Source organism: Melozone crissalis, unplaced genomic scaffold, assembly GCF_028551555.1.
Source record: "Melozone crissalis strain CALT ecotype California unplaced genomic scaffold, PUWL_Pcris_2 ptg000090l_1, whole genome shotgun sequence".
Classification (NCBI taxonomy): Eukaryota; Metazoa; Chordata; class Aves; order Passeriformes; family Passerellidae; genus Melozone; species Melozone crissalis.
In genome coordinates, this window is record NW_026535867.1 from 4055922 (window position 1) to 4071809 (window position 15888).

The 15888-nt window shown below is 39.8% G+C and overlaps 1 protein-coding gene across 1 annotated transcript in view; it reads right to left on the reverse strand.

Moving 5' to 3' along the window:
• Positions 1-2825: 2825 nt before the first annotated feature.
• The window catches only part of LANCL3 (LanC like family member 3), a 39346-nt gene continuing 26283 nt past the window's right edge, over positions 2826-15888 (reverse strand). Inside the window, exons 2-5 of the mRNA XM_054291252.1 lie at positions 11350-11473; positions 10410-10607; positions 9254-9461; positions 2826-8210 (exon numbers count right to left, since the gene is read on the reverse strand). Of these exons, the coding sequence (XP_054147227.1) occupies positions 8051-8210; positions 9254-9461; positions 10410-10607; positions 11350-11473 (690 nt within the window). The 3' untranslated portion in view covers positions 2826-8050. The remainder of the gene's footprint in view (positions 8211-9253; positions 9462-10409; positions 10608-11349; positions 11474-15888) is intronic.

Genomic DNA, 15888 nt, shown 5'->3' on the forward strand with positions numbered 1-15888 from the left:
GCCTGGCCCTGGATCCTGGCCGGGGCTGCACCCTGGCTGGGCTGGGAGCGGGGGAAGGTTCCCCGGCCGTGCTCGGGGAGCTCCCCTTCATCGTGTCTGCTTCAGCCGTCACACACAGAGCTGAACTGAGGGGGTTGGTGGGAAGGGGCGAGCGGGTGCCCCTGAGGGCGCTTGGTCAGCCTGGGGGATCGCACAGCCGCGGCATCGCTTGGGCTGGAGAGGAACCACACCATGGCACTGAGCGCCACGTCCAGGCTTTCCTGAAGCCCCTCCCGGGACTGTGACTCCACCAAGGCTGGAGAAGAACCACACCATGGCACTGAGTGCCACCTCCAGGGACAGTGACTCCACCACTTCCCTGGGCAGCCCGTTCCAATGTCCAATCACCCTTTCTGTGAAGAAATTCCTCCTAATGTCCAACCTAAACCTCCCCTGGTGCAGCTTAAGATCATGTCCTTTAGTCCTATCACTGTTTGCTTGTGAGAAGAGACTGATCTCCACCTGGCTACACCCTCCTGTCAGGGACTTAGTGATAAAATAGAGATCTGAAAGGAAGAAGCACGGGAAAAGTCTGTACAGGAAGAAAAGAACCCTGTGCAACAATAAAGGCTGAGAGATGATTTAATTAATAAACAAACAAGCCCACAACAAAACCAAACAAAGGCAGAAAAGGAGTTGTGAACGCAGGAGAGGCTCCCCTGACACACCCAGCTCAGAGTCCCTGATCAGGGCCGCGTGGCAGTGTCAGAGGTGCCCTTTTAGCTCTTTGCCAGGTGCCTCTCCTCTTGCTTGCCAGACCTTTTCCTTCAAAGGTTCCCTGGGCCACAGAACCCTGAGCCCTGCTGTGACACCAGCTGTTGACCTGCAGCATTTGCCTGCTGTCCCTGGGCCTTTCCCCCTCATCAGCAGGACCCTTTCTCCTTGACCACCAAAATTGTGGAGTCCTTCTGGAGATGTGTACGGTCACCCCAGCAGTATCGCCGATGCCTGCATGGATGAGCAGCACATGGTGACACCCTGAAGAGAAGACAAGCCTTTGTAATCCCTCCATGAAATCCTGAACCTGAGCACCTGGCAAGAAACAAAACTGAGGTACCAAGCCAGGTTGGCAGATAGTGCCTGTGTCCTGCACAGGAGTCTCCAGTCATTGCTTCTGGGTGCAGATACTTGGTTCATGCTCAGCTGGCTCTGGTGATAGATCTTATTTCTTCCTGCCTGCTCCCTGTTTCCAGGTAACTACACACCTGGGACCTACAGGAGCACAAGAGGAAGGCAAGACAAGAAGTCTGAGATATTATTAATGGGATATCACTACTGGCTACTTCTGCTTATCTGCTACTGTTCTTTAATGCAAGTTAGGGTGTCACCAGATTTACACAAAAAGTGCCAATGAACACTTGGCCATTTCTTTAACTCCTGCACTGGCAAATCTGGAGTCCCAATCCTCAGCTCAAGTTGAGCTAAGCTCATGATGATAAAGATGGAAACCTTGTTGTGGGCAGGCCAAGGTGAATTTAATGCTTGTGTTCTTCGCTGGGAATGGAGGGTCTTTCTGGAAAGGGAAGAGGCTATGGAAACTGAGATTTAAGCAGACTACCAATAAATACCTGGAGTGGGAAACTTTAATCTACAAAAGCAACCTGTCTTGTCTTGTGGGAAACTACCATAACCTGTTTTACGTAAGCACTGTGTGCAGCCTGGATGATTTATCTCATTCTAAAATGATTTATTTCTTTTGATAACCACTGAAAAGCTTTTGGAGCATGATGAGTCATGACTATTCTGGAAGGAAGTGTTGCCAGCACTGTGAAAGGTAAGTACAGAAATAAACAATCCAAAGCAAAATCATACTGTTCAAGGTTGGACTTTTATTTAAGGCAAAATATAATCACAGCTTTAATATTCATAATATGGATATACACAGTTTGTTCTGCCACTATGAAGCTCAGTATCATCACTGCTTTTAAAAAGCTATAAAATCTAGTTTCTATCATAATCTACAATACAAAACTAATACAATAAACACATTCTGAAAGATCACAGTGTTTAAAATATTAGAAAAGCAGGGGTCCTGCTTTCAAACAATAAGGTGCATCTCTAAAGAATCAAATCAGCCTTGATTCTACAGGCCTGTACCACATCATGGCTGTGAATGGCTGTAACACTGAGAAACCAATCTAGGGTGTGGCACATACTCAAGGAATGAACATCACACACTGGAATATACTGAATAATCAAGTGTCACCAACACAAACTAGACATTAAATAATGCCATTTAAGTTCCCTGTACTTTTTATTTGTATTGGTATTCACGTATATTGCAGAGATCTCGAGATAAAATGTGTATAAATTGCCATCAGACAGGGCCCTGCATATGCAAACACCTGTGCTTTCCTCATACCATGCAGACAAGCCTTACTAATTCCATGGGACTCATGTGTAAAGGAAAGTTTGTAGGCCTGGGCTCTGGAATGACATAGTTTTACCCCTGTTTCACACATGTGGAAGGAGCTACCTTACATGCCTGGAATCAAGCAGAGGTTCACCACAGACATCAGCAGGTGGCCTATCAGGCTCTTAAAATGAGTGCAGGAGGCCAATTCAGTGGCAAAAACCAGACCATTGTTAAAGGACATCCTTCTCTCTTGTGTGGTCATGGTAATGAAGGCAGAAGCAAAGTTAAATTTCTGGTCAGACAGCCTTTCTCTTCTATATGATATAAAAATATATGTTGGACTAGAATCTGTTTTCTATTCCCTATAGGACATAATTGACTTAAGGACTTCTACATAGTCATACAATGCTGTTGCTGGGTATCAGTACACTATAAAATCTCTTGTATTCAAATATCATTATACCACTTGGCAAAATAAGCTCTGAATTAATTTTCTGCCATTCTAGTTGGTATTGTTGTACTTGACCTAAATGCCTTCATTATCTCTTTGAGTCATTCCATGAACAAATTCAAGGGACTCCCTTCTAAGCATTAAAATAAATATGGCCTTATGTATTTTCAAGCAGATTGCTATTTATAATTTCTTTTTTGAGAGCATGATGTACAATTTCCAATATACAAGGTGTAGGACCAATGCTGACAGCACAAATTAGCCACGTTTAATATTCAAAGGCAGATTGAAAGTTGGTGCTATTGGCTTCTTGAATGTATTTTTTTTAACTGCCTTATCATGGATAGTGCACATCACTTCTGTTCCATTAAAAGATAGGAGTAGGCAGTAGGTTCAGCTACAGGCAACTCCTTCACAGGCAAATGTTTTTTAACATTTGATGACTTTGCTGCAATGGCAATGGAGTGCTGTTCAAGGCAGCTGAAACATGCACAGTGCTTACTGTACCACTACTGTGCTATTCCTTTGGAAAATGCCTGTTCACCTCCCTAAATTGCTGTATTGTTTTGTGGGCCCTGAGCATTTTTGGCTTATGGCTTTGAAGTATGTTGTTCCCCTCATAGTGGGATTTTTGGTCATTTTCTTATTTCTTTTCAATTTAGCTTTCTGCTGCTACTACTTAGTCTTAGACATATTTATATAAACTGAAATGTCTTCTCAGAGCAGTCCAGGCTGTGCTGCCAGCCAGCAATTGTTAATTCTTCAGAGCAAGATTACTCTTTGAAAATCAATCGGGCAATTTTAGTCCTGATATACTAATCTTCCTACAGATTAGAATATGCACTCATGCCAGTGAATATTCAAGGTATGTAGAAGATTACTGCACCTGAGATTTACTTGGCAGACCTCAGAGATCCAAAGAACAAGGATACATTCTCAAAATGCATGCATACACTAAAATAGGTCACTGCTGGCATAAAACATGCAATATGTTGGCAGATGCTGTAACTGTACATGCAGAAAACTATATGAGTACAAAAACTTGACTGCTTATCAAAGTTTCCATTTGCACATATTGCCCCTCCATGTTTCTGAATACAGCAGATACCTATGGTTCATTTTTTTTCCACAGTATTAAAAAAACCAATCAGTATTCTTGTCATATTCTTTCCATGTCCATATATAATCAGTATTAGAACATCAAAGTGGCATTACTTAATTTGCAGAATAGCAATAAAGGTGATCCCTTTACTTGCATTCCCTTATGTGTATTTCCCAGAACTACTTAAAAGTGAATTTTGGAATGTTTAGCCATTTCACTTGGTTTCAATTGTCCTGACAGAACTGAAACACTGAAGCATGGAGAAATGACCATGCTCCCTAGAAAGTCTCTCTTTTATTTAATGAAGTAAAACACCAGTGACAATTGTTATATAGGATAATGATTGTTCCTTAGCAGGTGGGAAATGGCACAGCCAGAGAGAAGAGACCATCTGGGAGCATAAAATAATGTAATGCAAGTTAGTAGAACACCCTGCTTAAGGAAAATCAATCAATCTTATTTTCAAGAACAAAAGACCTGGGCTGCTTCTTCAGCCTCCTCAAGTTATTCAAAGGTTGGGAAACAAAAGCAGGGAAACTGAAGGCAACAATGATGCAATCAAAGCAGATATTGAAAGCAGTGGCACAAAATAAACACGTTATTATGGTGAGAAGTTGTGAGTAGCAATTAAGAATAAAGATATATTTGTTAGAACTGTACTGCTGATAAAACAGCATCTGGTTCTATGAATCCTGAAATCAATAAATCTGGACACTACAGATCTAGCTTCCCTCAAAATTATTCCCTGACAGTAATCTATGGATGGCAGGCTAAAAGTCATGAGCAGCATATAGCTCCTTAAACTGCTGTGTAATCTACAGCTTTACTCACAAATAGCACCACACAAACACAGGTACATCACAAATAAGCACCAATACCCACATAATGCATCCTCTTTGCTTTAACAGCATAATCAGAAATACTATCAGAAAGACTAATATCACTTAAATTCCTATTGCCTACACTTTAGAAACTAAACACAACCAAGAAACTAATGTGCAAACATGACGTAGTTTCTGTGTTTTACACCCTGGAAGAGGCTTCTTGAATTGCCCACAACACAGTCTTCTGTCACAGCACCAGGGCAGAATCTGTTAATCTGTTCAGGAATACATTTTCCAGTCCATAAGGGCCCAGTTTGGGAGCAGGAGGAGACAGCATTCCATGGAGAATGTCTAGCAAAGGTTGCAAGGTTGATTTCTCAAAGCAGGAAGGGTACACAGAGAACCTTACTTTTTATTACACTGAAAAGTGCTGACAGCTCTACTCAGGTTACTGTTCTGTCAATGTCTTAAAAGCAACAAATAAAGATTGCAACAGCATGTTTGTATCAGCATATATAGTACAGAGAAAAAAATCAGATAAGAAAATGAAGAAGGGAAAGAAGAAAAAACCCTGCTGATTTAATGAGCATTCTCCAAAGAGCCCTGGGGTATATTTGCACTGTGTTCAGAAGTTGTGACTGCAGCACATCCAGAAGCCACCTTAACCCAGCCAGGTCGTGTAAGAAAAGCCACAAATCTCTGAGAGTGAGCTCAAAGTGCCATGTCTGATGAAAGAGATGAACAAATATGTTCCAAGATTTTTACCAGATCTATCTCATGAGACTGGATGTTCATGTGCTGCCCTTGCCAGAGTCAGTGCTGAACTCACATGACCTGCAAAGATGTTTGAGACCTAGATTTCAAAAACTAGGTGGTTCAATGAGTTCTCTCATTGTGGAATGGACTAACTCTTACTCAAATAATGTTTTGTCTCTCCAAAACATGTGGCTTCATATACAGAGAATGGTTGTGAGGACAGGAGATCTGTTTTGAGTGTGCTGTTGATCATAACACGGAGAAGATCAGAGTCTCCTCTGAATGTAAATTGGAAGAAATTCTACAAAGAGAGACACACAGGAAAATCACTAGAAAACTGACACTGAGCTCAATGTTTATTCCCTGGCATTTGTGAAGAATCACATTTAGAAGAAGTAGGCCAAGTTTTACCTTCCTTAAACTTTTCTTTAAGAAGGCTCCAGTTATGAAATATAGGAGCCAAATGTGTTACAGGAACCAACAATATAAAAAATCCTAATGGATTTGGGATCTTCACTACTGACAGTTGGCTCTGCTCTGATCTAACAGGAGCATTTCCAAGGGCTGGCAGAGCACATTCCCATATCCACGGACTTTTTGATTCAGCCTCATGTGTACACCCTCCCTATGGGATTCATCCCTCTGTGTGTGCACATCTCACTGCTCAGAGTAACCAAGTAAGTGACATTAGTGGCTTTCTTAAAAGACCACAGAGCCTTTTAACATATGTGTTTTAATAAACACATAAGTATATTGGATTTTAACATTTCCATTCACTAAAAGATACCTAAATTCTTGACAAACTGATACAGAACTGCATTGCTTTATTCACCAGTGAAATATGGTTATTCCCATGATTAAGTAATTAATTAGAGCTGCACAGTGCAAGACAGAGTAACAGAAATCCTTATCTGCAGCTCATAATAATGTAAGCCATCTCATTAAAATAACAGTGGCAAGAGCAGGAAGGGATTATTATATTAAAATGTTGGAGGATTTCAAGACCCAGCTCCATCTTATAGCCTGATCAAAGCCCACTGAAATGAAATGGGAACTTTAATCCATTAGGCATTAAAAATAAAGAAATTGTAATCTCCTCCAGCTGAGAATGCAGGAAGAGGGACTGCATTGTTTGGCAGTGCATGTACAGCAGCTTTTTCTCTCTAACTTCAGTTTTTGACATATGGTCTTCCTAATTTTTCTTTATATATATTATTAACATATAAATAAAAATAAATAAATAAATAGTAAATAGATTTTAAATACAGATATTCATTTTCTATTTTTTAGTACAAATCTATGTTAGTCTTTTCTTTAGCTTTCAGGTACCATGTCATCATTTCTATAATACATAGAAAATAGCATATATTTGCAACTATACGTGCTAGTGCAACTAGTATTGAGCAACCCATTTACTTCTATCTAGATTATTTTCTAGCTAAAAATCATTTGGGCATATACATTATCTTGCTAACTAGGAAAAAAAGCAATTTTGAGTTTTGTTATCAGGTTTTTTCTGAGGATCAGTATGCCACCCCATGATTGTATTCACTTTGTAGGGTTTGTAGTGAAGAATTCATCAAGGAAAAACAGGTTTTCCATCATCTGAAAAACTTAGGGTACTGTTCAGAAATGCTGCTATAAGTAATTAATTTTCAAAGGAAGTCTTGTATCACTGAACAATACTTATCTAGCAATGCTGTATCATGAAGAAAGCATCTGCCTGCTGTATCTTTGCTACAGAACTTTTCCATCCAAGTCTTCTCCATGGCTCCACCCATCTACCATGTGACTGGGAAAATACAGACAAGACATGACACAGTTACAGTAGATCAGAAAGGAGACCAGCTCCTTGCCACAGATTGAGCTTTAAAAGGAAGGGTCCAATCCAGTGCTCTTTACACACAAGAAACCCCACTTGCTGAAAAATGAACTGTGAAACTGCAGCCTGAACACTCAGCTATCTACAGAACTGCCATTGTAAGAGGACCAGAGAGCTCAAAGATACAGATTTTCCTAATATATGTTACTAAAACTAGCAGATGTGGTTTGGGGTAAAAAAGTCCCAGATTTTGCCTTTGTGCAGTGCAGTGACACGTCTACAACACCCTCCCCAATTAGTGAATTGCTCCATGAATGGTTTTTGCAGGATTCTTTTTAAAACCTACTGGGTGCATCACTGTTTCTTCTTTGCATGTCCCTGCAATTCTAGCTTGCCTTTTTTTCACCAAATTAAAAGTTTGATAATGCCCCTTTCTTTCTCACTTGAATAATTAGATAAATATCTATGACATCAATCAGCTCCCCCCTTTTTTTCCCCACTGACCCATTTATTTTGACCACACACTTCCCCACCCCCCAAGCCCCAGTGTGTGTTGGTTTTGATCTGACTCCCAGCTACATTAAGGCTAACATTAGTGGTACCCCAGCTCGTTTTTTACATAGCCTGTCTGGAAAAGTAAGTGGAACTGCAGGTGCCTTCTCCCACTACCTCCAGGACTGGCCCTGGAGAACATCAGTCTTTAGACAAAGACACTGAAGAGAGGAAACTCGGCTTGGTTGGGTTGCAGCAAGTCAGTCAGGAAACACACAGTTCCTGAAAATCCTTCATACAGACTATATACACTTTCTAGTGCCCGGGAGCCAGACTTAAATTCTTCTGTAAATAAGAACTCTGCAAACCTAAGAGAGGAAAAAAAAAGAGTTTGTTATTACTTTATGTTCCTCTCTGTCTACATGTTTGGAAGCATCATTTTAATAACACTCAGTAATTAAAGAAAGTAGAATGATCAGTATTTAACCTTTTCTGCAAATTCTACAGTATCCAATTTCCACAAGAAACTGAAGTTCATTAGATCCAGAAGAGACAAACCTTTGCAATCTGTGTGTGCATTATGCTTGTTTAAGAGCTATAAGCTTCTTCTGATTTCTGTAATATGTATCATTAAACAAATACTTTTTTATAACTTTTAGGATGCAAGCAATGTTTCACATCAATGCAACAAATTTTGTAATGCTAAAATAGCTACACAAATTTAAAAAATAAGCAAAGGTCTGAAAATCAGTCATCTTAATTACTATACCACTTCCCCTTGTTACTCTGTGCTGTAAGGAAAACAGTAACAAATATGGAATAGTATGTTTTTAAACAGGTACACTAAACTAGAGATACATAGTTAAAGATAATTGCAGCACCATGACAGAATTTTTACTAGACCACATGTGTTTGCACTCAGACAAAATAGAATTTTAACCCCACTAGCTAAGCTAAAGGTGGGAATGATAAATAAAAAAATATAAAATAACTGCACACCACATCCTATACTTACTTTCCACTTCTAGTGATATGGAATAGTGTTAAATGCTCTGAAAAAAATCCTAAAGAATCATGTTTTACTCTACTCCTGCACTTGGGTACACAGCTTGTGTGAGTTCTGCCATCACATCAGGATGGACCTGGATGCACGTGACCCCTCCACATCCAGCCCAGTTCCCTCTGTAGGAAGCAGGCTCCTGGGCAGGGAGGGAGCCTGGGAGAACCCAGGCAGCCTGGAATGGGACTGCAGAGCTCCCACAGAGTGCACCCACCCAGAACTCACAGCCAGAATTGATCCGGAACCTAAACCACTCAGGTTACATCCGAGGGTGGGGATCACAGACTCTGCTTTATCAATGTTCCTGAAACTTTCTGGTATTCCCTAAATCCAGAAGACAGGAATGCTCACCTCTGTGCCCTGTAGATGTATTTGGAGTTCCCAGTGAGCCTGTAGAGCAGCAGGAACACATAAGCACTACCAGCCACCCCGTGGCAAATGCCAGGGCCCTTCTTCAGGAGGCCTTTCTGCCAGGTGAGCTCTCCACAGCGGATACAAGTGTCCAGGTACTGAGGCTTCTTGGAAACCAGGTAAGCTTTGGCAAACAGATAGGCAATGCCTAGGAAAAGAGCAGGGAAATGGTCTTTTGTAAAAAGCACACCAAGGGTTTTGAGGAACACCTAAGAAAATAAAGATTAATACACTAAAAAACTGCAGGCTGTGCTCTAGACATGTCAGTGTAGCCTCTAAATGCTCCATGAGGGGGGAGTATCTGCTATGCTAAAAACACAGTAAATGAAATTATCCAGCCCCTGTGACAATACCACTTTCAATCTTTTCAAGGCATTATTGAATTTCAGGGTTTACTCCAACATTCCCAGACTTTCCTAATTTTAAAGGAGCAGTCACATTTTTGCCTTTAAACACTAAACACTTAGCACTGTGTTCTATTCGCTCCAAATCCCCATTTACCTTACTTGCTTACACTGACAGAAACACAAGGATGGGCAAGGTAATTTCTTACACAGGCAAAAAAAGTTTCACTAAAAGAGAAAAAGAAACTCACTTGTTTTTTTCCAATTAGGCCTACATTGCTTTATTCTAGTTATACACAGTTATGCCTACTAACTTCTGCTAAAAAAAAAGCTATTTGGCTTATTTTTAGAGGAGATTTAAATAAATTAATCATAATCTTTACCAGAGCACTGCACAGCTCAGTTCACAGTAACCTTATGGGAATGCACATGACACATAACTAACTCAAGTGCCTAAGGAAATGTTCAGCTGACTTGTGGTGTGAATTTAACAAACACTGGAGTAGCTGAAGTGCTCTTGTAAGCTACATCTGTGTTATTACCCAAGAACAGTGATGGGATACAGGTTTTTGGGGGAAGAACAATAGCAATTAATGAATTTCCTCATCTCAAAGTGTAACTTCTTTATGTCCTTTGGGTTTTTTTTCACTTTGGTTGAATTTAACCTGAGATTATCTTCTACATGGAATCACCTAATGTGGCAAAGCAATGTGCTCAGCATCTGGCCGTGCATAAATCAAAGGGAAAAGAACCTGGAGCTCCATGGCACCAGTGCACCAGCTCGTTCTCCCTCTCGATGGTCTCCCCCAGCTCAGGGGGCCAGTTGCTGTTCTGCTCCTGGTCCATCAGGAAATCCACACTCTGCCACACCAGCTCCTGATCTGCTGGCTGCAGGTACTCATAATAGGAGAGCAACATCTGCAGGATTGAGGAAAGCCCATGTGCTGCCCCTGGAAAGAATAGAAACAGCTGAATTAGAGGGTGGGTTTAGGTCCTGTCTGCACCTCATTGCAACTTTCCCTTGGGACAGATTTCCTTGTCAAGAGCATGGCTCTTTCATCTTCTTCATGCATACTGAAATAGTGCTTGGAATAAAAGATTTCTAGGTGTATAACACCATATTTTACTACTCCTGTCATTTTTAGTTCCTCTAGCTTCGCAATATATATGTATGAATTCCTTCTGCTCTCACTCTGATATGACTGAAACTCACTGTAGGAAGTTCAACTCAACCTGAACTGAATTCTGTTTCAAGGTGTTACTCTTCTTATCACACTGCTGAATCTGGGCCATATATTTGCATTTGCTGAATGCAAATTGAAACTGGGCCATAAATGGGTATTTCCAGTTACTGACTGACACTATCAGTGAGCTAACACCCAAATTTCAGTGCAAGAACTGTCTGTACCTGCCAGGGTCTGTGGAACACACAACTCAGTGACTGCTCTCTCTGCTCCCCTGCCAGGGAACTGTGCACCAATCTCACACTTTCTGCAGTGATTCTGTGCCTCAGTGGCCTTTCCACTCTGCTTCAGGTGAGCTCTGACCCAGCTGCCCATGAGGAGGAGGAGGATGGATGGTCCCAACTGGCTCAGTAGAAATCCCACACTCTAGATTTTATTCCTGAAGTGCCTCCTAGCTCAGCATCTCCACACAGCACCACTCTCAGAGGTGCTGGTGTGTTTTACTCACCAAGATACTCTGTTCCATAGTAGGAATACATCAGTGGGACTGGTTTCCTCTTCTTCACTGCATACTGTTTTCCTGATTCTAGTATGGCCAGGCAAATTGATTTAATTTGTGCTGCAGTCAGCACCTAAACAGAAACATCAAACAAACATCAAGTGTATTATAATTATTTCATTTTTAAGACATTTTTCAGGAGTCTGCTTTTTTGTCAGTGCACAGGATGCAGTACTGCCTTTAATCTTATAAATATGCTGTAATGTGCATCATTATTAGGAGTTCCTTACATAACACAGTTGATTTACATAATGTGTCTCAAAACCAGAGTTTCATCCTGTCTCAGGAAGTGAATGTCAAATCTTTAGCTGCACAGATGAGGTGAAAAGAAGCCCTGTAAGAGTCTTTCCTTCCCAGAAATCCTTCAGTCTGATGGAAGCTGACAACAAGCAGCAGGCAAGCTGCAGAACAGCAGCCTGCAGACTGGGGGAAGAGGCATTAGGAGAAGACAAAGGAAAAATGAAAGAAGCAAATGTTACAGGCTTTATTGGGACACACTGACCCAGACAGATTTTTCTACAGAGAAGATTTAAAATAAAAGGAAGCAAGGAAGAGTTACTAAATTGTTACTAAATCACTACTACATATGAGGGTTCAGAAACCTCTTTAGTAAAAGAATCAGACTTCCTTAATACAAGAAAATGCTAAGAAAAATGAAGTGCAAGACAGGCTTCTATGAAGATAGGCTAGCTATGCCTGTGGGACTTTGGCACCACAAACAGGTTAATGCAGTCCCTAAAAATGACTAATGCCTTACTCTTAGAGGTGTCAGAAGTAAGACTGACAAATCACACATTTCACCAGACATGAACTTTTCCATGTTAATGATCTGAAGCATTCAGTGAGAGATCAGTTTTACAGGGTTTAACTACAACTCTAATTACAGGAAATTCACTGCAATCATCAGCAACGTCCTGTCTCAGCCACACCTGGACATTACTGACCAATACCTAGGCCAATTAAATAATTTAACCAAAGTACTGATTTAGCTTTAGGGGAAAGCCCATATGGCAGCAGTACTTTGAAGAAATATATTTCAACTTGTGAAAAGAGAACTGAGAAAGCAAAAAGGAAAAATGACACAGAAAAAAAAAAAAAAAGAAAAGTTTGTACAAATAGCCTTGACAAGATAAACAGCAATTCTAAAATGAACTAGAATATCAGAAAATAATGTCTCTGAAACGTTTCTGAACACATTTGGGTTTGCTATAATTTGTATTATCATAGGACTGAAAATTACTTCTTCAAGTTTAAAAAATACTGATAGGTTTAATATGGAGGCAACATCTGTTATAAACTATATTTTCTCAGTTGGACCATAAAAGATGCTACAGATAATTAATGTTACTTAAAACTTGACTGAAAAATAATGATTGAAAGACCTTGTTTGTGTATCTCACGTTGCTCCATGATAACAAGGGATTTTATTACAGTTGCTCCAAATGACTCTGGTATTTGTACAACCTGGAGAACAACCTAGTTCTCATCTTGGTTAGTGTTCTTTAATGTCACTGCAGTAGAATTAAACAAGCCATTAACATCTGGAGACTTCACTCGTTTCCAGTCATTTTTAAATTAATTGTCTTAGCTTCAGAGAATTTAAAGAGATGGTTTGAATCTTAGCAAATGAGGAGAGCAAAGACAGGGTGAGAAATACTGAATTCTCTCCAGAGCTCTCATTTTACTGTCTTGAAATTTGGGACCTGCTCCTCTGAATTCCATACCTTGTAAAAGTATTAATAAGATCATCCCTTAAAAATAAATGTGAAGGATAGGTTCTTCTAATTGTAATTCTGAAAGGCATGTGGGTTAGAAAAATCTTAATCAGTTCATCTTCTGTATGTAATGATTCCTTCACTTAATATCATCAACTAGCCTTCAATACAAACCATGTTTTGCTCAGCTTATTTTTATGTTCAGCACATTTAATTTTTAAATTGAACTAATGACTGTTTTAGAATGCTGATTGTGTATTTTAAATGGGTATAAACTTCTATCTAAATCCAGCCTTCCACAGTACTGCATAAAGAAGTATCAGCTAGATAAGAATGCGCCATTCACTGTTTTTTAATATAAAGTGTAAAAAGACAAAACACTTGAGCACTATAAATACCTAAATCTATACACTAGTACAGTATAGACTAAGAAGAAGTACACCCTTTTGGGTGGCATAATGAAACAAGCTAATGAATGTCACCTCTTTTTCAGAATGCAAAAGCAGCCCATATGCAAAGACAGATGAAAAATGGTACTTAAAAGCATGAATGAATGGTAGAAATCAACCCACCTGATCCACTTCCACATGACCAAAGAAAATGGGAAAGAAAATGACCTGTGTATCTTGAAAACAGCCTTATTTCTAGCCTCTTGGACTGATCTGTGGGCTTACACCAGGCAGATGTGTCCTAACTAACAGCTAAATAAATAAATCTTTATGTTGACTACAAATACCTCTTTTTGTTTTTCTTTTTTAGTCACTCAATTCACAGTCATTGTAGGGTTGCTGCTTCTTTCCAAAAACACTTAATTATGAAGGATTTGCATTTGCTCCTTATTCTGGGAAATGGCTGACTGGAACAGAAACTCTCACTTACCATCACTATTAGTGACCTGCCAAAGGCTGAATGATCAGCAATCACATTTAAGATCTCCATTGGTTTGACATATTTTACTTCAATCAATTTTGTGTTAAAATCTCCTTAGATTTCTGTCACCTTACAAGAAAAAATAAAATCTGTGGCTTGTCTCTGTACGCTCCCTCACAGTATCTTTACAAAATCAGCTAAATCTTATGAGCAAAACAACAATCATAAAATACATTAATCATAACCACAGACAGTGCAACTGTGGTCCTACAAACTTCATTTTCATTTCAGTGTAGTCACTTCCTTGCTCCTGGGAATTACTGAAGTAATGTTTAATTAGGGACAGAAAAGAACCAGACTGATCATCCTCAGACTTTGAAGGGATAAATCATATATTGATATCACGTCCTCTAGAGCCATCAGATGCTTTGATGCAGAATAAAGCCAATATGAGAATATGCTACCTAGAAAAAAAAAATCATACTTGAGATAAGATGCATATTTTGAGAAAATTCTTGAATGTCACTTAATATGAGCATGGGTAAAATAATTCTTTATCATGTCAGTACTTGAATGGAAGACTAATGACACTAAGAGATATATTGCTAGTGCTTTAAAATTTCACCTAATTTCTTTTTGTATTCTTGAAGACATCACAACCTGTTCTACCACAGAATTACAGAATGGTTTGGGTTGGAAGGCACCTTAAAGAAAATTTTGTTCCAAGTCCCTCACCATGGGTAGGGGGACCTTCTACTAGACCAGGCTGGACTAAGCCCCATCCACCCTGGCTTTGAACAACTTCTCCACAAGAACCTGTTCCAGGGTCTCACCACCCTCACAGCAAGGAATTCCTTCCCAATATTTAGATGTAAGTTGCCTTCTTTCAATCTAAAGCCATTGCCCTTGTCCTGTCACTACATGCCCATGTAAAAAGGGCCTCAATCTTTCAGCTATTTATCAAACACACACATCATACATGTTCCTTTTCCTGGTTAAGTAGAGGTGGCCTGCCCACTTTAGTCAAAAGAGGTGATTTTGTCTCAGTTGATGTTAGAAATGTTTATTTTAGTCTTCTCACTAGACTGAAGTTTGGAATACATGCATTCTACATTCTCCCTGCAATTTCTGTATCAATTGGTCACTGGAGCTCTTTATTTTCTGTTTTACATCATTGTCCAGTGATGCTGAGTGCTGCCCAATAATTGCTCCACTCACACTGGTGACAGCTTCATCCCCATTTACCTGTTAGCTTAAGCACAACACATAGGCAGCACTTTAATACTTTCTCTTTGTACCACTGTCTCTGTCTAGGAGCCTGACTTGCAGTAAAAAAAGCCACTGTGATTGTTCATAAAGTCTCTCCATTTTTCTCTGGTGCCACTGCAGACAATATGCCTTTTCCCATACAGGCACTCCACAATTTTGTGAATTACTTAAGGCAGGTCTCTTTTTTTCAGTAAATCCCTGTTAAAAGGCAGTCAGGAAGTGCTATGTCTACAGCAATCACAGAGCATCATTCTGCTTTTTGTTAGCAATCTCTCACCCTGAGATTGTTTAGTTGGAAGTCAATAATTTCACAACTCCTTTTAATCTACTAAAAGAGATTTTGCAATCATTGGTTATGACAGTGCTAAGCCCCACGTATGTGTTTTGAAAACTGCAGACAGAAATCTTGACCTTGAGGATTAGGCAGAAAGCAGCAGGATGAGCTGTTCTGATTAGAGTAACATTTTCAGCACCTTTTCATTCCTCTGAATGCTTGTACAAACCCCTTGGCTCATTTTGAAAACCACTGCTACATCAAACTGCATACTGTATGGAGTGTATTTGATGACTGTAAGCTTTTAATTCTTTTAACAGGTCTGTATTTATTTCCTTAGAGCTCTTTCCTGTGACAGAA